Genomic DNA, 22,043 nt, shown 5'->3' with positions numbered 1-22,043 from the left:
CAAAATGCTAATGGATTTAAAGGGAGATATAGACTCAAATACAATAGTAATGGGGGACTTCCATACCCCACTTTCAGCAATGGACAGATCAACCAGACAGAAAATCAGCAAGGCAATAGCAGAGTTAATTGACACTATAGACCAAATGAACCTAATATATCTACAGAGCTTTCCACCCTACAGCCACAGAATACACATTATTCTCACCAGCGCATGGAACTTTCTATAGGATTGACCACACACTAGGTCATAAAGCAAGCCTCAGAAAATTCAAAAATATCGAAATCATACCATGCCTCTTCTTGAACCACTATGCAATGAAGCTGAAAATCAGCAACTCAGGAATCTCTAGAACACATGCAAACACATGGAGACTGAACAACATGCTCCTGAATGAACAGTGGGTCATACAAGAAATCAAAACATTTCTGGGAACAAATGAAGAAGACTATACAACATATCAAAACTTATGGGATACAGTTAAAGCAATTGGTGCCTACATCAAGAAATTGGAAAAGCACCAAATAGATGAACTATCAATGCACCTCAAGGATCTAGAAAAACAACAGCAAACCAAACCCAAAACTAGTAGGAAAAAAGAAATACTTAAAATTAGAGAAGAAATCAACAGAATTGAATTAAAAAAATATAAAATATCAGCAAAATGAACAGCTGGTTTTTTGACAAAATAAACAAAATTGATACACCACTGGCCCAACTAACCAAAAAAAAAAAAAAAAAAAAAAGGAGAGATAAGACCCAAATCAATAAAATCAGAGATGAAAAAGAAAATATAACAACAGACACCATAGAAATAAAAAAGAATCATCAGAAATTACTACAAAGAACTGTATGCCAACAAACTGGGAAACCTAGAAGAAATGGATAGATTCCTGGACACATACAATCTACAAAAACTGAGCCATGAAGACATAGAAAACCTAAAAGACCAATTACCAAGATGGAAATTGAATCAGTAATAAAGACGCTCCCAACAAAGAGAAGCCCAGGACCAGATGGCTTCACTGCTGAATTCTACCAGACATTTACAGAAGAACTAACTCCAATTCTCCTCAAGTTATTCAAAACAATTAAAAGAGAGAGAACCCTCCCAAATTCTTTCTGTGAAGCCAGCATTACCTTAATTCCTAAACCCGAAAAAGACGCATCAGAGAAAGAGATCAGTTTCCCTGATGAACATAAGGCAAAAATCCTCAACAAAATTCTAGCCAATCAAATCCAACAACACATCAGGAAGATCATTCACCTGGACCAAGTGGGATTTATCCTTGGTATACAAGGATGGTTCAACATTTGCAAATCAATCAATGTGACAATTGACGTTAACAAACTGAAGAACAAAACCCATATGATTATCTCAACAGATACAGAGAAAGCATTTGATAAAATACAACACCTTTCATAATGAAAACTCTAAGCAAATTGGGTATAGAAGAAATATTCCTCAACACAATCAAGGCAATTCATGCCAAACTCATGGCCAGCATCCTATTGAATGGGAAAAAGTTGGAAGCATTCTCACTGAGGATGCCCACTCTCACCATTGCTATTCAATATATTCCTGGAAGTTTTAGCCAAAACCATTAGGCAAGAAAAAGAAATCAAAGTGATTCAAATTGGGAAAGAGGAAGTCAAACTATCCTTCTTTGCAGATGACATGATTATATATGTGGGATCCAAAAGATTCCACCAAGAGACTATTGGAACTCATAGAAGAGTTTATTAAGTTAGCACCGATATAAAACCAATACGCAAAGAACAACAGTCTTTGTATACACAGACAATGCCAAGGCTGAGAAAGAACTTCTAAGATCAATCCCATTCACAATAGCTACAAAAACAATCAAATACCTTGGGATAAACTTAACCAAGGATGTCAAAGATCTCTACAATGAGAATTAGAAAACATTAAAGAAAGAAATAGAAGAGGATACCAAAAAATGGAAAAATCTTCCATGTTCATGGATTGGAAGAATCAATATCATCAAAATGTCCATTCTCCCAAAAGCATTTTATAGATTCAATGCGATACCAATCAAAATACCCAAGACATTCTTCTCAGATCTGGGAAAAATGATGCTGAAATTCATATGGAGGCACAAGAGACCTAAAATAGCTAAAGCAACCTTGTACAACAAAAATAAAGCCAGGGCCAGTGCCACGGCTCAATAGGCTAATCCTCCGCCTGCGGCGCCGGCACACCGGGTTCTAGTCCCGGTTGGGGCGCCGGATTCTATCCCGGTTGCCCCTCTTCCAGGCCAGCTCTCTGCTGTGGCCAGGGAGTGCAGTGGAGGATGGCCCAAGTCCTTGGGCCCTGCACCCCATGGGAGACCAGGAGAAGCACCTGGCTCCTGCCTTCGGATAAGCGTGGTGCACCGGCCACAGCACGCCAGCCGCGGCAGCCATTGGAGGGTGAACCAACGGCAAAGGAAGACCTTTCTCTCTGTCTCTCTCTCTCTCACTGTCCACTCTGCCTGTCAAAAAACAAAAAACAAAGCCAGAGGCATCACAATACCAGATTTCAAGACATACTACAGGGCAGTATGGCCTTATCTAAATGCTGACGGAGATCGTGTATTCAGAAGGCTTCCATAGCCTAGACAGCTCAAGTCAAAAGCCTCAGGCAGTGCCACTATGCCAGCCCCCTTCCTTCTTAAAGGGCTAGATAGAAACTGTTTTAGGCTTTGATGACCCAAGAGGTAAAATGAAAATTATGTAGTTACTTAATGTAACCCTTTAAATGCAACTGTTGCAAAATCTGAACCCGCTCATGACTCCTGGGCCAGCCTAGCCACTGGCAGCTGCCTGTGGTTCACAGCTGGGCCATCTTGAGCCACTTTTACCCTCCCCAGAGGCACAGCCTGAGCTCTGCCTGCCTGGTGCCATGTGGCAGCAGGCTGTTTATAGCTCACCCCCACGAACCAGGCTGGCCTCCGTGTGACCAAGACGGACCGTTCTCCTCCTCCTTCAGCTGCTCGTGAGAGCCCTTGCCCTGTTGGGCTCACAGCAGATACTGGTGTCACCGTGGTAGACAGCGTGGGTGCTTGACAAGTGTCCTCAGACCCCATCTGAGGGCCTAAAAGGCCTTGCAATGGTGCCCACTAAAGAGCAGAGAGACTCTACAAAACGGGATTTTACTCAAGATTGAGCAGCAAATTTAAAATCCTGGGTACACATGCCATGGTGATCCATGAGGAGCCACAGGCATAGCCAGGGAGAAAAGGAGATCAGAGATTCTTTTAAAAAATATTTATTTGAAAGGTAAAGTTACAGAGAGAGAGAGGGAGAGACAGAGAGAGAGGTCTTCCATCCACTGGTTCACTCCCCAGATGGCCACAATGGCTGAAGCTGGGTTGATCCAAAACCAGGAGCCAGGAGCTTCTTCTCGGTCTCCCACGTGGGTGTAGGGACCCAAGCACTTGGGGGCCATCTTCTACTGCTTTCCCAGGCCACAGCAAAGAGCTGGATCGGAAGTGGAGCAGCCAGGACTCAAACCGGTGCCCATATGGGATGTCGGCGCTACAGGCAGCAGCTTTTACCACTGTGCCACACAGCCAGCCCCCCAAAACAGATTTATTCAAGGAAGAAACCTGAGAAGTGGCTCACTACTGGTGTGCACACAGGGCAGACACGTGACAGAGAGCCACCCCCCCCCTTACAAGCTAGGGCTTACATAGACAAGGTGGCTGAAGGTTGTGAGCGTAGGGAGGGCATTAGGTGGGTTTTTTTTCGGGTTAAATCGCTGAGGGGGTGGGGGAACAAGCTGGTTTGAGGACAAATACAGGAGGCTAGGAAGTCTCTCTAGGGACTGGCTCTGCTTTCTCATGTAAGCAAGGGACTGAAATGTCTCTAAGGCTTGTGTCAGTCCTGAGTACAGACAGTTGCCACGCTAGGTTGTTCACGTCATCTTTGGGAGTGAGGGATAGGTCTTCAATTTTACTTGCCTGTCCCAATTCCTGCCAGGACACCCAACAAGATTAGCAAGGGGGTGAGTCCAAAATCTCCTTGGGTGGGTTAGAGGGACAGAGAACAGAGGCAGGTCTAGAGCCAAAGACAAAAAGGGAAAGAGGAAAAGGAGAGTGCGGGTCCCTGGCCGGTTAGCAGGATGACAGGTGCACACTCGGTCGCCGCAGAGAAAGGATGTTCCTGTTTTGTTTTCTGTGTGTGTGCTGTGGGGAGCTGTGGGGTGCAGTTAGTCTGGATTCCAGTCCCAGGCTGCTTCGTTCCTCCTTCTGCTCGTGGAAACCCTGGCTGCTGACAGGGGTTAGGGCAAGGCTCCTCTGTCTTCATCAAACTGAGCAGGGGTGACGTGGGGACCCGCAGTCACGACAGGTTCCAGCAGGACGCGGCCTGTGAGGGTGCCGCAGTGCCAGCTCACGGCCTCACAGCCTTGTGTCATGAGCAGGACCACCTGGAATCCCATTGCTTCGGGTCTGGAGGAAACAAATCTAACAAGCAGATTCAATACACAGGGTCCCAAACAAAGAGCTGAATCATTATTAGAGAACCTGGGAAAGTTTTCCCAGGCAACCAGAAACTGACCAGAGGGACTTGATAATAATCAGGTGGGCGTTAAGGCCTGGCCAGGTACCATGTGAGGCCCAGACCTATCCAGCTGTTTGCATGGGGACCTGGAAGAGACATCATAAGGGAGGTATGAGAGCCCCGTAGGGAAAGCTCCCTGTTGACTCCCATTAGCTGGCTGGCTGAACAGGTGGCATCTTTAAAAGGAAATGTACAGTCCTGCCTGCAAAGCCATTGACCCCAGCCCCTCCCTCGATAGCGGTGGTCACTATGGCAGCTGGGCGGAGCGAAGGGCTTTTTCAGCTTGGAGCCATCAGGGTCTGCCGTTCTGACTTGGGAGTTCTTCAACTCCAGGGCACTTCCAATTCCAGTGACCCGGCTCTTGGCAGAGCTGACAGGGCTCACTGGAAGCTGGCTTCTGTCATGCCTGCTGTTTGCCTGAAGCCCTGGCTTTCATCATGGAAAACCAGTTCCGTTTGGGGGCGGACAGGCCTTGTGAAGTCTCCTTAACAGCAGCTCATGGGAGATGTACGGCAGCAGAGGAGATGTGAATTGACCTGCCACTCGTCTTCACATTGTCCCTGTTGCCTAGCTCTCTTCTTCCTCCTGGTCTCTGATACCACAGAGGCAGCCTTCAGGATGTCAGCCAAGCAGGTGCTAAGTCCCATCCCTAGTATTTGAAGATTTCTATTTTTTTAATTTTTATTTTTATTTATTTGCTTGAATTAATAATTTGATATTTGTTTTATTCATTTGAAAGACAGAGCTACAGAGAGAGGTAGAGACAGAGAGAGAAAGGGAGGTCTTCCATCCACTGGTTCACTCCCCAAGTGGCCACACAACTGGATCTGGGCTGATCCAAAGCCAGGAGCCAGGAGCTTCTTCTGGGTCTCCCACATGGGTGCAGGGGCCCAAGCACTAGGGCTATCTTCCACTGCTTTCCCAAGCACATTAGCAGGGTGCTGGATTAGAAGTGGAGCAGCCAGGGGTCAGCGCTGTGGCTCAGCGGATTAACACCCTGGCCTGAAGCACCAGCATCCCATATGGGCGCCGATTCTAGTCCCAGCTGTTCCACTTCTGATCCAGCTCTCTGCTATGGCCTGGGAAAGCAGTAGAAGTGGCCCAAGTCCTTGGACCCCTGTACCCACATGGGAGACCCGGAAGAGGCTCCAGGCTCCTGGCTTCAGATTGGTGCAGCTCCAGCCGTTGCAGCCATCTGGAGAGTGAACCATCGGATGGAAGACCTCTCTCTCTGTCTGCCTGTCCTCTCTCTATGTAACTCTGTCTTTCAAATAGATACATAAATCTTAAAAAAAAAAAAAAAGAAAAGAAAAAGGAGTGGATCAGCTGGGACTTGAACCGGCGCTCTGGGCGGGGGCTTTAACTTGCTGTGCCACAGTGCTAGTCCCTGAAGATTTCTCTTAGTATCAGAGTGATCTAGAAAGCTATGGTCGTGGGCAAAGTCTCACCTTTATATTTCCCTGTGTGTTAAGACTGTGCCCATGAAGAGAACTATGTCCTTTTGGGTAAGATTCAATGTGATGACTTATCTATATATTTTGAGGTAGTCAGTAAAACTTTTATCTCTTGAATAGTTCGGTGTGAAAAGGAGAGTTTTTGCCTGTTTCCTGTGCCAATGGAAAAATAAACCTGGCTGTGAAATCATTTCATAAGTTAAGCTGTCATGTTGTGGCTATGCTGTTTGGTTTCTCTATGTAGCCAGGCATTATTACATAAGAAGGTTAGCCATCCCTTCTGTAAGGTCTGGGGATCAGAGAGTCCTTCAGAATGGTCGGTTTCCCATCTAGAAGAGAATGGAGGAGGATGAGGCAACAAGCCAGGCCCCCCTGATTGCCTAGCCTGTCCTCTGGCTTCCACACTTAACTGGTGCTCACCGCGTAGCCACACTTCCTGGGCCTTTGAACTTAACCAGCGTTCATTGCGTAGCCAGTGGTTTATGGGCCCGGGTTGCCAGGCTGGACTGGTATCCATGTCCACTGCATCACCTGTCTTGAATCGTCTCTGTCTCTTGTGGAACTCTCCTTCCTTCTGGCTGGACCTCTGTCTGATCCATATTCTGACCTCGTAACACCTGGTTATTTTCTGGCCTTTTTCTTCGTCTTTAGTCTGTGACTGTCTCTGGCACTTAAAACATCAGACCTTTATATAACTACAACATAAATTCGGCACCATTTCATAACCCAACAATGTATTTTACACAATCTAAATTAACTTAAAAAAAAAGAAAAGAAAAGAAAAAAAACTAGATCTTTGACCCTTGCAAGAGTAATCCATTCAACCTGAATATTTTAACCAAAGCTATGAAACAGATGTAGTCAAGTTACGGTAACCAATCAAACTTTTTCTTAATAGGCAGATAATGCTAACTCCTTAGTACTTGGCCCATTCTCCACTGCTTTCCCAGGACATAGCAGAGAGCTGGATTGGAAGTGGAACAGCCAGGATTTGGAACAGCACCCATGTGGGATGCTGGCCCTGCAGGCCGGGTCTTTAACCCACTGCACCACAGCCCTTCCTTAGTTACTTCTGAGTGGTTTTAAATTATTTGTCACATGTGGACAATTTGTGGAAACATATTTGTTACCAAGCCCAAATAATTTTTCATAGTTCAAGATGCTAATAGTACTTAAGTTAACATTTAGAAACATTTGCCTCATTTATGTTTATCCAATTTATTTTTAGTGACTACACCTAGACTTAAGAAACAGACACCAGATAAGCATACCTACCATTTTAAATCATTTTCCTGTCAAAGAAAACTCGGAAGTTAGTTCATTGTGCTTCGTACACAGAACACAATGAGTATTATAACTTCATCTGAATCCTTTGTTCTTAAGTCAAAATTTAAATGTGTGCTCGTTCAAATAACTACCCAAGAATAACATTTTCTGACCCGCACACACAGGCACGCACCTGTTAGCAATTGTGAAGCTGTCTTTAACCTTCTTCTAGACAAATTTAAAGCAGATTCTCTATCAAAGATTTACTTAGGTCTACTTAAGTTTTGTGACCCAAAAGACATTTGGATTAACATAATTATTTTTCCGACCCACTCTGTACTGGCTCACTTTGGCATAACAGCATGGCGGAACTTACTCCCATCTTCTTCCCTTCTCATAGAACAACTCCAGCTGGAAATCAGTGGCATAGGCCAGAGGTCTATTAAGTGGCCGTTTCTCATTCAGTCTCAGGGAGTACTGAGGCCAAGCAGTGTCCTGTAAAACACACCCTCTCTCTCTTTTATACACTCCAGCCACCTTTCTAATTTTGCCAAATCTACCCTAAGGGGCTGTAAGAATAGAGCGCTGATTACCCATTGCCATTTTGCCTAGATCCATTAAACCAAGTGACAAAACAAGTTTGGGAAGTTGCTACGTTTTTCCAGGCAGTGACCTTCCTAGATCCGGAAGCGAGAACCCCCTGTAAACCTAGCTCCAGTTCCCGCTGAACCAGTGAGCACCAGACCTTACCCTGGCATTTTTATCCATGCGGTTACTATTTGCCAAAGACATCTCTTTAGATTTTAAGTTGAATTTGAGCCTAGTCCGTCCCCCCCCCCCCCCCCCATCAAACACCTTAAAGCTACGACACGTGCTCAACAGTGAACAGATTGTGGCTGTCTATGACAGGCGCGGTTTCAGGCACCTGCAGGAGCGCTCCCAAGAGTATCCGTGGGCCAGGGCTGCTGTGCACGGAGATGCCCACTGGAGACTGGTAACTTACACTCACATTCGAGAGCGAGGGAAGGGGAGTCCTTGCCAGGGAGGCCCCTGGGCCTGGCAGAGACAACTGGCCTTCTTCCTCCCTGCCATCAGGCAAAGGGGCGGAGTTAGCAAAAAGAGAGGGAAAAAAAAGTTTAAGCAGCTGTCTGCCTCCCCCACCCCCCACCCCCCAACCAAAGACTGCAGCCAAGGAGGGGAAGGAGTGGGCTTTAACCCTTTAGGCCCTAGCACAAGCACAGCAGAAGTTCAGCAGTGTAACCGGATCACAGATTTCAGGTTATGAAAAAAGTGAAGCCAATCTTTTTTTCTTTTTTTAAGATGTATTGATTTATTTGAAAGTCAGAGTTACACACACAGAGAGAGAGAGAGAGAGAGAGAGAGAGAGAGATCTTCTATCCCTGGTTCCCTACGCTTAGACTGGCATCCCTAAACCAAGTCTCGTGGGAAAGTTCCCAGTGGAACTGACCTCGCACCCTAGACTCTCTGGGTATCAGCCCCCTAGGCCTGCCCTGGCGCCTGGGGAGCCCAGACAAGGGCAGACTTCTTACCAATCCAGTGGGCTGAGAATCGGGTCCAGGGTTGCGTGCAGAGAATAGAGTTGACAAAAGGTTTCTGGCTGAGGATTCGCAGGGAGATGAGAAAATACAAGTGGAGAGTGAGGAGGTAAAGACCAAGGCTGTTCTCAACTCACCTTGCAAGCCTGGGGAGACGTCTCCCAAGCCTGCCCGAGTCGCCCCAAGGAGGACATTGGAGGGGGTCTGAAAATTTCACCCTCGTCCAGCAAGGGGAGACGCTGGGTCAGGATGACAGTGGAGGAAGGAAGGTGGCGCTCAGGTTCCCTATGGGGGGATTCGTGTCTGGTTGCAGCTGGGAATCTGAGGTCACATTGAGGACCTTGGCCTGAGACAATCAGTCTTCCCCCAGGTTGCTCCCAGTCACGTGCATCCCCAGCATCTTTCCGGGAAGGAAAATGGAGGTGATTGATAGGGAAGAGCAAGTGGGAGCTGGGCAGAAATGTGGCTGAGCAGGGAACAGTGTGGCTGGAGGCTTCCCCTGGGGATGAGAGGGTCTGTGAGGGCAGGACACTCAAAATCACCTGGTGGTCCTCACCCCCAGTTTGGCACAGAAAGGCGAGGGAAGTTCGGGGTGGGGATCAGAGGACATCCGGTACATGGACGTAATGACTGCCTACAAGCCGCATGAGCTTCCGAGGAACCTCAGCAGGTGCAGGGCTGATCTCTCACACCCTTCCCCACATGGGGCACCAAAACGTAAGGAAAGAAGTAGGACAAAGAGGAGGCACGACACGAACTCACAGCCAGAACGGGTTTGCTCACGGAATAAGCCTGAAAGGTAGCTTACTCCGGGCACGCGCACAGGAGAGCCCACCCCCCTTCCAAGCTGGGGCTTCCCTGGAGAAAGGAGCTGATGGCCGCCATGGGGAGGGCATCAGGCAGGGCTGAGCTGGTTTTCATGGGTTTTTTTCACCGCCTCAATGGCTGAGGCAGGGCGGAGCTGGTTGGAGGCAGGAGGCAGGGGGCTAGGAGGTCCCTCAGGGGCAGAAGGTGCTTTGTTAACTGACCACCACAAGGAAACAAAACAATTCTGTTTTTGCTTCTGGGTTCACCCTCAGACACTGGTCAGACAGGGAAGGACCGAGGGGTTGGTGGAGAAATCCAAGCCCGGACAAGCAGAGTGAAGGAGCCTCTTAGAGCAAGCTCTCGGTGCCTTGGCTCAGAGACCCCACGACCCCCGAGACAGGGGTGTAGGAGAAGGGCCGGGGGGAGGGGGAAGCTGCAGGACACCACGGAGCAGACCAGCTTCTGTACGTCACCAGATTCTCAGTGGTACTTAGTGAGCAGGAGTGTGCTGCCCACCACCCCGTGGAGCACTGGGAGTTGAGGGAAGCTTGCCGGGGATGGAGAGCCTGCCCTGACAGCACGGGTCTGTTGGTCCAGCCCCCGGTTTCTACATGTGTCCAACCAAGATGCTCGGCCTGATCGTTGCTTTTATAAGATTTTCCACATCTTCCTTTGTTCTCTCACCCTCTCCCCCTTCCTCAGGGGAACAAGGGGCGGCTGAACCCCGTGTCTCTGAGGTCCGCCCTTCCTCCCAGCATCCTCCACTGCCTAGCAGGGAGCTTGACATAGTTTTACTTGCCCCACTCAAGACCCAGGAGGGAAACCCTGACAAGTCCACCCCACTAGGAAGGGTACCCACCCTCCACTTTGGGGCATAACAAAAGGCCGAGTGTGGGAGTTACATTAAGAGGGGAATAGACCGACCAATTGAAGAGCATCTCACAAAGATTCTAGACAGAGTGGAGGGGATTAAAAGGCAAAGCTTTAAGGAATGTTCGACCACTGAATCTTGAGGAATAAGAGGATTCAGATCCGCTGGTAGGCCCACAAGGATAAAGAATGGAATATGTGAAATCCACAGATGAACAGAATCCTAAGTAGACGTCTTCATCTCAAAGCACTGGAGACCAAAGGATGATGGGCCCCTGGTCCTTGTCCCCCACTGGCCCTGGCCCTATCTACAGGGGAGACACACTGGGGAGTCAGGGTCCCTCAGGTGTGCTGAGACCCCACGGTCTGGTCAAAAGGTCAACATGAATTACAACATTAATAACAAGATATTTCAACATGCAACGACTCTTGTTTTCCACTATTGAAATATTTCACATTCTCTTTTCAGTATCAAAATCTGGTATGCATCACGCACAGCACATATCAGGGAGATGTCCACATTTCAAGTAGTCCGTGGCTACCTGTGGCCCCTGGCTACCATACTGGACAGTGCATGGCGAGGCTGGACAGTGCCACAGTGGGCCCCTAATGCAGCCTGGGGACAGCAGGAAATCCTGTTATTCTAAGATGCGTTTTCCAGAACAAACAACATTCCCGCTTCCTAAAGGAAGTGGCGCCCAGGAGTTCTGCATAAAATCCTGGTTCGTTTAGAGACAGAAAAGGGGGAAGCTGATAATTAACGGTTCTGCTCCTCTCCAGTTCCTAGGCAACCCTCATCACGGCACACGTCTGTTTTTCTCCTTCCCGCTACTGGATGAGAATGAAGTTTTTGACAAACTCAGTGTCGTCATGGAAGACTCCGAAGGCGGCAAGCAAAGTCCCGGTGAGAGCTGTGGCCTCGGGACCCTGTCTGGGCAGGAGCCCCCAGAGCCCATCGCCGAGGAGGAAGCCCCCCCAGCCGGGCCTGGCCACGCCCTAGCTCCCACATCCACCTCGCAGGGGGACCCGAGGGACAAGGACAGTCCAGGCACCCCGGAGCGCTCCCCAGGTCTGGAACTCTCCGAGGCCGGACTGGCTCCGGCAACCTCAGAGCTGGGTTTGAAGAGTTGACGGCAGAGGAACCGCCCCCTGGGAGCGTCCTGCGCTCTCAAGGCTCTGGGGACCCCTTCACAAGCTGCCCACCAAGAGTCCCGCGTGCAGCCTCTGTGATTCGCTCACGCGCGGGCCACGCGTTCACGGCGTGGACAGAAATGCCTGGAGGCGTGAAGGCACAGGTGCTGGGAGACGCTGCCTGCCGGGCCCCGAGACAGCCGGCCGCGAACCCCACGTCCACGCGGAGCGGTCAGCCCGACGCCAGGCAGACGCCGGCTGCCTGGGCCCTCGGAAGCAGACAGGATTTCTTTTCCTACCTGAGTATGTTTTGTATGCTGAGGGCGCTCTCAGGCCGCCCTCTGTGTGGCGGTGCCAATGCCACTCGTGTGTCATCGTTCGCTACTGAGTGAGGCTCTCGTGTCACGTCTGGACACCTCTTCATCCGGGAACTTCCTGTTCCCTGCCTGCCATGGGGCAGGTGCTGGGCTGGGTCTGAGGTCTGGTCTTTTTGGTTTTTTTTTAAACATTTATTTTATTTATTGGAAAGGCAGGGAGAGAGAGAGAGAGAGAGAGAGAGGATCATCCATCCACTGGTTCACTCCCCAGATAGCTGCCACAGCCAGATCAGGGCTAGGCCACAACCAGGGTCTCCCATGGTGACTAGGTGGCTTGAAGTTTAAAATTTTCCCATAGGACGTAGCCTGCCCGAGTGGCTTTAGGTTATTTTGCTTGGTTGCTCCTTGGAGAGAAACGAGTTACAGATATGGGTCTGCTCATCCGGCTGTCACCGGCATAGTTCTGGCTTCTGTACTTCTGCTTGCTTCCTTGATAAAGGTCAAGGCCACCGGCATGTAGTTTCTGCCTTTAATTATGCCCCACAGATGCGACTTGGCTGTCTTCCCTGGACTTGGTCTGGAGGAGAGCAGCCGCCAGCTGGCTAATAAAGACTCCTTTTTAACTTAACCGCTCTGCTGGACTTTTGCACGATGCGACCCACCACACCATATAGTTGTCAGGGGCGCAAGTACTTGGGCCGTCTTCTGTTTGGAAGTGGAGCGACCGGAACTCAAACCGGCGCTCTGCTGTGCGATGCTGACGTCCCAGGCAGTGGCTTTACCGGCTGCACCTCCATGCCAGCCCCTCTGCGGGCCTTGAGTCATCGCGAGCTCTCGGCCCAGGAAGCTTCGAAGGACAGAAGTGCCCAGGGTTTCAGCTCCAGCTCAGACATTCACTGGCCTGGGGGCCTCTCTGCTGCTTCTTCACCTGCACTAGGGACGGAAAGACCTGAGGGTTAGCAACAGTTCATCCACACCCCTGCCCCAGTGGCCGGCGCACAGCCGGCACGCGATAAACCGCAGCCGTTCCTCCAGCCTCAACCCTGCAGGTGCTCCACCTCCGCCAACACGGGCCGGAACCGCTGTCCCCCTCGCTGTGCCAGACGGCCCGGGACAGCAGATTCATCACAGGCCCCGGCGTAGGAAAAACACTTCCGGAAACTGGTGTTTTTAAAAGAAAGCCACGAGGGACGTGGATCGCAAGTTTATTGGCCCCTCCATTTTAGGGTTCAGTATTTTTCAAGTTACTTTCAAGTACATAGGGGAGCCATCAGCGTATGCTCAGGGCCTTACGCCAGCCTGGAGCTGGTCTGTGGACAAGAGAGAAATTCGCTGTCTTCCCCACCCGAGCTCTGCCTCCCTGGACGAGGGGCTCAGTCGAGAGCTGTCTTGAGCTCCACCCTTTGTGGATGCATATGTGGTTGGAAGAGAAGAAAAGGAACCACCTCGCCCTCAGTCCTGTTCCACCTTTGAGGCCTTTCACATATTGAGGGCTCTCCCACCTAACAAGCTGACTCCTCCCTCCTCTCCCCTCTGAGGGGCTTACATCGCCACGTGCTCATTTTCCCAGCACCCCTTGCTGCTGACCTATAGGCCGGGAGTCCTGGGAGAGGCCTTCCCAAGGTTAGAAAGAAAAAGAAAAGAAACTTATCCTGGGAATGGAATGTGGCCAGTACCTGCTTGCCTGTGAATGTCTCCGCTGTAGCCAGCACCTGCCCGCAGGTAACTGATTCTGCTCCCTAGCACAGAGGATGGTGTTAACCCTTTCCAGGAAGGAAACTTCATCGTGACTATGTAAGCATGGGCAGTGTTGTATCAGCTCCTACAGCTGCCATGTAACATACCCATATTAGGGAGGCAAAGAAGCTAAAAACACAGATAAGGAAAATCCCTTCTTTGTTGGAGGCTCAGTCTTTTGGATACAAATCCAACAGAGCCTTGTGCAGACGTAATCACGGCCTACTTCCTGTGAAAGGCCTTGGTATCTCTTCTCTGCTCACGGATGCGATACAAGCTCATGTCCCATGGGCTGGGGGACTGTGGACCTGCGGGGGTCTCAGTGACAGGTTCGCTCCAGGACATGCCGAAGGCAGACAGCGAGAGATTGACGAAGCCGAGGCAACCTGGGCTGGCTGACAAGGTCCCAGCAGAAGGTCTGTCTCAGCAAGGCTGAGAAGGACAGCTGCGGTCCTCTTGGTGGTTTTAGGTTTGCTGGGAACTATACTCTGCCTAAGAAAGCTGGAGCTTCCTGGTGGTCCCGCTAATTTCAGGGAAGAGCGCTTAGTCTCATAACCCCCAAATGTCCATTGCTTTGTAGAATTTTCATCAAGCAGAATGTTAGGTAGGAGAAGGGGTTAATGCTCTACACAAGGTTGAGCTGTTTGTGGAAAACAATTAAAAGGCAACAGGCTCCCTGGTATATACGTCCCACTAGAATAAAGATAAATGTTATTCAAGCTTTAATCCACTATGTACTACAAATACAACAATGGTTAGGATGTCAAAACTGTGGAATAGATCTACGTGAACCTTTAGGTAAGTACAATAAAGAAATTAAAGAATTACAGAAAGAACTGCAAAGAGGAGAAACATTTAAAAAAGGGCCTGCTTTGAACATTGGGCTTCTAGTGAAGATTAGATTAGGAAGGTGGTGCTCTAGCTTGTGTAGCCAATTTCTGCATAGCTCGACAGCTCTCCTGGCCTTGGCTTGTGTGGGCAGCCTGTTGTCTCACACCTGTCGGTGATAGTAACCCATGCTCTCATTATGCCATTGAACGTCAAAGAAATTGTAACTAGATGCAGACATAGAACCTAGAGGCACCATAAAATACAAGGTCAGTGGTTCTAAGAAAGTGGACAACAGACTCGTTATTGTAAGAAGAGAGAATCATTGTGTGACATGATATCAAGTCTGCTGCTCGAGAGCAGAGCCACGCCATCAGCCCTCCTGTGAGAGTCTCTCATTTCTCCCTGCATCTATGCCTCCCACACCTTCAGGTACCCCTGGACCTGCTGGAGTTGGACTCCGGCAGGGAATGGCAGTCCACACAAGGCTTCTCAGCGCCTCTGCATGGACAGGGAGCGTGAAACCTCTGTCTTCATTCTTTCTGCCAAAGGCATGGCCAAGTGTAAGGTGAAGAGAACGGGGGATTACGCTTCCCCAAGGAGGACCTTGTTGCAAGCCCCACAGCAGCAGGCCGGAGTGTGGCATTCCCTCACAAGAAGGGAAGTGCTGTTTCAAACCAGTAATTATATTCTACTGCAGAACAACAAATGACCAAACAGATCTGGGTGGGGTGGCAGGGAGGGGAGCAAATAAGAGCAGTTTACACGCAACTAAAAGGAGTAAGTGAACTCGGCCGGAAGGAGTGTGTTAGGGTTCCCTAGGGAAACAGACCCAGTAGTGTGTGTGTGCGTGTGTGTGTGTGTGTGCAGGAGGGGGGAGAGCTTAAAGCATTAGCTTAGGAGCTGGCACTGTGGCTCAGCAGGTTGATCCTCTGCCTATAGGCCAGCATCCCATGTGGGCACCAGTTCAAGCCCCAGCTGCTCCACTTCAGATCCAGCTCCCTGCTAATAATGCACCTTGGAAAGCAGTAGAAGATGGCCCAAGTGCTTGGGCCCCTGAACCCACATGGGAGACCCGGATGAAGCCCCTGGCTCCTGGCTTTGGCCTGGCCCAGCCTTCCCTGTCTCTGTAACTCTGCCTTTCAAACAAATGAATAAATCTTAAAAGAAATAAAGACGAATTGGAATGCTGGAAGCTCCAGCAGGCAGAGCAAGCCCTTCCTTAAAGGCTTCAATCTTTTTTCTCTTAAAGCCTTCCACTGGGTGAGCTCCCGCCCTACGGTGCAGGCCATCTGCTTGACTCCAGGTCTACTGACAGAATCACCAATACTGGCAGCGTGGCCCAGCCCACACTGACACAGAAAATGACTAAGTGCAGAGGTCGTCCATCTGTGATTGCCTTTTTGGAATGGATTTTTTTTTTTCAATGTTTGTAGCATATGTAGAAATACAATTGATTTTTAAAACTGTATCCTAAGGCTGTGTTATATTTAGTAGTTTTGTAGAATCTTTAGAATTTTGTTTACAATATATGTTGTTTGAATACGATCTTTTACTTTTTTAAAATAAGTGATGATCTGGGGGCACAGTTCAGAGAGACAAAAGGATGGAAAATTTAAGCAGATAAAGATGTCCAAAAGGAGAGGTGAGGAAGAAGAAGGCAAAAACAATATTTGATGCTGGAAAAAAAAAATGGCTGATGAAAACCCCAGTCTACAAATTTAGGAATCCCAAATCCCAAGACAGACAAACTAGGAATTGTGAGAGTCCTGAATCCACTCGGGTCCGAGACATCTCCCCTACGCTTTCCAGGCGTCAGGAAAACAAAAACACAGACGCACTGTGCGCCTCACCTCATCTCACCACACCCACAATTTGTCCCAGCTGCAAGTCGGGGAAACTTCCTGTGCCTCCCGGTCCCTATCACTGCCCCAGCTACGAATCAGGCAGCCCTGGAGTCCCTGTGTCCGGGGACACCTGTCTCACGGTATCTGGGACCCTCTCCAGCCGCTCCAGCCCGCATCCCACATCCCTTGGTTCGGCCGCTGCAACTCATCTCCCACCTGTCTCCCTCCTCCCCTGACACAAGTTCCCTATGAAGCCCCAGCCTTCCACAGGAGCCCCGAGCTCCTCTCCCTCTGAGGCTGCTCCCCGCAGTTCTTCACCCTAATAAAGCTTTCTTTGCTCAGCGTGGTCTTGGTTGTCGCTCTCGGTCGTGGTTGACAACCTTAACAGAAATCATCAGGGCAAAACTGCAGAACGCCAAAACCAGAGGGGAAGAAAGATTACCTTCAAAGGAAAAACAAATCTGGATGAGTACAGATGGTTATAGAAGCCCAAGAGGTGTGGGACACCATCCAGGTGCTGCAAAAGCTTTGTCAACTTGCATTGTGGACCCTGCAAAAAATATCTTTCAGGAAAAGGGATACAGACTCAACAAACAATATGTGAGAGAGCCTCACATCAAAAGGGCTTTATTAGGCAAAGATCTAAAGCATTATTTCAGGCAAAGGAAACTGATCGAGATGGAAGTTGTGATATTAAGAAGAAATACCGGGGCCGGCGCTGCCGTGTAGTAGGCTACGCCTTGGCCTGTGGCACTGACATCCCGTATGGGCGCTAATCTGGTCCGTGTCCCAGCTGCTCCTGTTCTGATCCAGCTCTTTGCTTATGGCCCAGGAAAGCAATAGGAGATGGCCCTGCAGCTACGTGGGAGACCTGAAAGAAGCTCCTGGCTCCTGGCTTCTTGTTGAACTTTCAACTGAAACCATGCACATAGGAGCCGCACTGTGAGTGCATCCCGGATGTGTGGTGAGAACCACTGTACCGAGGAGGTGAGAAGGCTGCAGATCTTACAGCAGGAAGTGAGAGGGAAGAACCACACCTAGGACCAGAAGAGGCTTCAGCCGGTTGTCTTAGGGGCCACCCCTAAGACGCCCTAAGAGAAAGCGTAAGTCCAGTTTGCTTGGAAGGTCCCTTGTTTGCTTGAAGGTCCCCCAGGGAAGCCCGTGCAAGCTCTCAGCACCCCCTCTCCTCACTCCACTCTACTTCCTCCTGGGATGCCTGTCCTGTGCCCCAAAGACACAATGGCCCCCAAGGCACCCTGTTCCCTCCCTCTCACAGCTGTGGACCTCAGCAAAAGCCACACACATCAGCCACCTGGGAAGTTTAAGCAATGTCAACGGCCGGGCCAGGCCTCTTCATGACCATAACTCCACTCTGGAGTGGAAGCCCAGCATCAGTAGATGGGCAAGCTCCCAGGGTGATTCTGCTGTGCAGCCTGGGTAGGGAACAGCTGGCTAGCAGAGCAGGGGTGAGAGAGCACCAGCACCTGTTGACCCACGCTTCTGTACGACTTCCTGTTCTCTGGCCTTCCAATGAGTCACTTTTGCTTTGAACATCCAACTAATGGGCTCCACTCACTAGCTTGTACTTCCACAGGAGGGTCAGGAGCTACCGTGGTTTCTCTCCTGAGGGGTTTGCGAGCATTCTGGGAAATGTTGTCACTCTCACCAGTTCACTCTGAGGGGCTTCAGGCTTCCTGGCTGCTCACCTCTGGCCATCTGGGAGGCAGGTCTCCGTGCTGCTCCCTTTCCTCTGTGCTGGAGCCTGGCAGAGTGCCTAATGGATGTAGAGAGTGTGCAGAAATATCTGTTGAGTTAATGGATTAAAAAAAATTTTTCAGGGACCAGTGCTGTGGCACAGTGCCCTGGCCTGAAGTGCCAGCATCCCATATGGGCGCCAGTTCTAGTCCTGGCTGCTCCTGTTCCAATCCAGCTCTCTGTTGTGGCCTGGGAAAGCAGTAGAAGATGGCCCGAGTCCTTGGGCCCCTGTACCCACGTGGGAGACCAGGAGGACACTCCTGGCTCCTGGCTTTGGATCGGCACAGCTCCGGCTGTTGCATCTGGGGAGTGAACCAGCAGATGAAAGACCTTTCTCTCTCTCTCTGTCTTTACCTCTTTCTGTAACTTCGTCTTTCAAATAAATAAATCTTTTTTAAAAAATGTCAGACAGAAGCCCAGTGTCCTGCTTAGAGCTCTCTGGGGAGAGAGTTATGATGTGTATAAGAGGTCGAGAGATAGAAAGTAAGGGACTGTCCAGAAGGAACTAGAATGATGACAGCTCCTGCCCCAACTCTAAACATTTTCTAGGCTGGGAGACAAACAACCTCACCCGGACACCCAGCTGGGACTGACCGTGGGCCACGCCCATCAGCCAGCCCAGGGATCTGACACCAGCCCCACCACGTCCCCCCACCTCACCCCCAGCAGGGACAAGCTGCCCACATCCATGGTTACAATTCTGTGTCTAGCAGAATGATGACTGTGACACATTCAACTGGAGCCCGGGCGTCCTGGAACCGGAAGGGACTTCAAAGAATGTGTGACAACGGCAGAGGCAGATTAAACAGAAAGTTACTGACACATGCAAATGAGAGAGCTGTAAATTAATAAAATGTACGCAAGAGTAAAAAAACAGTGAAAAATATCCCAGGTAAGAGAATCAGGTTATTGCGACAGTGTCGTGCTGCAGCGGATTAAACTGCCGCCTGTGATGCCGGCAACCCATATGGCTGCCAGTTCGAGTCCCGGCTGTTCCACTTCCAATCCAGCTCCCTGCTGATGCACCTGGGAAAGCAGCAGAAATGGCCCACGTCCTTGGGCCCCTGCACCCACATGGGAGACCTGGATGGAGTTCCAAGTTCCTGACTTCAGCCCGGCCCAGCCTTGGCTAGTGTGACCATTTGGGGAGGGAACCAGCGGACGGAAAATCAATCTCTCTCTCTCTCTCTCTCTCTCAACTCTGCTTTTCAAATAAATAAATCTTTAAAAAGAGAGAAAGAAAAAGAGACAGTTCATCCTGATGTTATGCTCTGAATTTATGATGTTATGAATCTGAATTCTGGAGGAAATTCATGTATTGAAGTGCAATCCCCACCTGTCCAGGAGCTTTAAGGAGGCAGTGATGGTTCCGAGGAGTTGCTAAAAGTCCTTTTACTTTCCCCCTCAGGTGACTCCTGCCATCTGGGTGGCTGTGGCGCAGTCCTTTCCCTCTGATAGAATTGCCTGATAACTTGGAGTACCCCCGGGAGACACATGGTCTGGTCTCTTGGTCTTGAAAAGCTGAAACACAAGCAACTTCCATTCTGGGGAATTACAGCTGATACCTCCCAGAGGCCTAAGGAAGTGGTGGCAACGTGCCCTTCCCATGATCCCCCTCCTGGGGCTGCCTGCAGGGCCCTGTAGGCTTGGGAGAGATTTGTAGGTCACAGTGAATCACAATGAAATGGTAGGTTTTGTGTAGATGCACTTGTCTGCTGTAATTATATATATATATAAACTGTAACTGTACAGTTCATTTCTGTTGTAAAACATCATTAAACCATTTTCCAAGTAAAAAAAAAAAAAAAAAAGAAATATAATCCCCTACGTATGAAGAGGTGGGAGCCCTGGTAAATGACCGGATCATGAGGAGGTGTTACTGGTGAATGGCAGGGTACTTGTCTTCGTGCAAGAAAGAATTCAGGCGTGAGACAGTGGAAAGTAAAACAGCAAGGTTTATTAGGGCAGGGACATCCATGAGAACGGACGGGCACCTCTCCAGACAGGACCTGAGAGAGAGCGCCCAGTCGCTCGGTCTGGGGGAGGAGCGAGGTTACATGGTTGAGTGGAGAGAGTACACCTGGGCAGGCCAGGCGGGCGGCTCAGCAGCGAGGCAGAGGGCTGAGCGCCCAGTCCGGTCGAGGCTGGGGGTTTTTAAGGAGATGGGTCTTTGTCTTCAGTCATCTCCTCCCAAAACAAAGGATTTTATGGCTGTAAATACTAAAAACTCCTCTCTGAGTTTTCCCCCTGAAGGTATCAGACAGGAGGAACCCTGGATGGCGCCACCTGGAGTTAGAGGAATGGTGAGCAAGACTCCCTGGAGAATCAGGATGGGAGCAGGGTGTCTGAGATGCAGATACTGGGCTGCACCTGGGAGACTGTGGAAGATTGTCAGGCAGAAGGGGCGGGGACCCCACCTGGCAGGTTATCGGGTAGAAGGGGGCAGGGCAGGATGCGAAGGCCGGGCTGCCCCTGAAACATTATCGGGATGACTTTGAGATGCAGATGCATATGCTGGACATAGACGTCTTCTCTTTAGGCCTTTATGTCACACACACACATAAGCTCATATCTGACTTCCTACCTAACAGAGGGAGCCCTCCTGGACGGCATTGGTGGCCTCCTAACCCAGGCGCGAGGAGGCTGTTCGTGGCTTCCACCCTGTGAGGACACGTGGAACTCTCCTCCGACGAGGCATAGGCCCTCACGCTCACTGAAGCTGCTGGCATCTTTTTTTTTTTTTTTTTTAATCACTCAGACATCCAAGGAAGGAACTTACCAACACATGAATTCTGGTGGAAACTGCAAATGGTTTTGGAATCCATCATCACGCTGCTGGCATCTTGATCTTGGTCTTGCCCAGTCTCCAGAGCCGTGAACCTCTATGGCCTGCAGGTCACCCAGGCAGTTTGGTCTGAATACACACCTGACCTCTTTGACATGGAGTGGAAGCTCTTTCTCAATTCCAACTGTACAACAGAAACCTCTTAGAATTCTACATCATCTCGCCAGCGCCGTGGCTTAACAGGCTAATCCTCCGCCTTGCGGCGCCAGATTCTATCCTGGTTGCCCCTCTTCCAGGCCAGCTCTCTGCTATGGCCCGGGAAGGCAGTGGAGGATGGCCCAAGTCCTTGGGCCCTGCACCCGCATGGGAGACCAGGAGAAGCACCTGGCTCCTGGCTTCGGATCAGCGAGATGCACCGGCCACGGCGGCCATTGGAGGGTGAACCAACAGCAAAAAGGAAGATCTTTCTCTCTGTCTCTCTCTCTCTCTCTCTCTCTCACTGTCCACTCTGCCTGTCAAAAAAAAAAAAAAATTCTACATCATCTCAAAGCTCTTTCCCATGTATTTCAATCCTTTGTTTTCTTGTCACTAAAATGGGGGTACAGGCCTTATTTTGCAGTGTAAAAAGTATACCCTGAGTGGCAATTTTTGAACCTTAAAATCCATCTTTGACCGGAAAGACCAGTGAAGGAGTCTTTTTACCAAATGAGCTTGTGAAACGCAGCTCCGGGGCTGTTTGGCCAAGTGCATCGTCAGGGAGTTACGGACTGGATGTTTGCTAAGATGGTCTCGGTCTTTGACGGTGAGATCATCCCTGGCGACAGCTGTGAGAATGAAGGGGTTGCTGTGTCCCCAACAGGTCCTGTTGTCAAAGACCGCCATTCGCGGCCCCTGTGGTGTGGGGTTACAGCCCCACTGCCGGCACCAGGAGCTCGCTTGCTGCTTTCCAAGTCATCAGAAGTGTCATTTACCACGACTCCATGCTTGCCAAAAGGTGAAGAGGAGAAAAATGGGAGTTGTGAGAAGATGGACGGAATCCTGCCGAAGAAAACTCGCTTTGGACGACAGCTGCTATTTTTTCTAGCCTTTCAGAGATTCTGTGTAGAGCTCGCAGCTGGAACAAC

At 49.8% G+C, this 22,043-nt stretch overlaps 1 protein-coding gene across 2 annotated transcripts in view; it reads left to right on the top strand.

Annotated features, from left to right (window-relative positions):
• Positions 1-12,608, top strand: part of LOC133770187 (interleukin-10 receptor subunit beta-like) — a 68,140-nt gene extending 55,532 nt beyond the window's left edge. For both annotated transcript variants that reach the window (XM_062205985.1, XM_062205974.1), the window contains one exon: positions 11,300-12,608. In XM_062205985.1, the coding sequence (XP_062061969.1) occupies positions 11,300-11,650 (351 nt within the window). In that variant the 3' untranslated portion in view covers positions 11,651-12,608. The remainder of the gene's footprint in view (positions 1-11,299) is intronic.
• The last annotated feature ends 9,435 nt before the right edge of the window (positions 12,609-22,043 follow it).

This window comes from Lepus europaeus, chromosome 2 (genome assembly GCF_033115175.1).
Source record: "Lepus europaeus isolate LE1 chromosome 2, mLepTim1.pri, whole genome shotgun sequence".
Lineage (NCBI taxonomy): Eukaryota > Metazoa > Chordata > Mammalia > Lagomorpha > Leporidae > Lepus > Lepus europaeus.
Note: the sequence above shows the minus strand (reverse complement) of the source record. Positions and strands in the feature narration are given on the sequence as shown.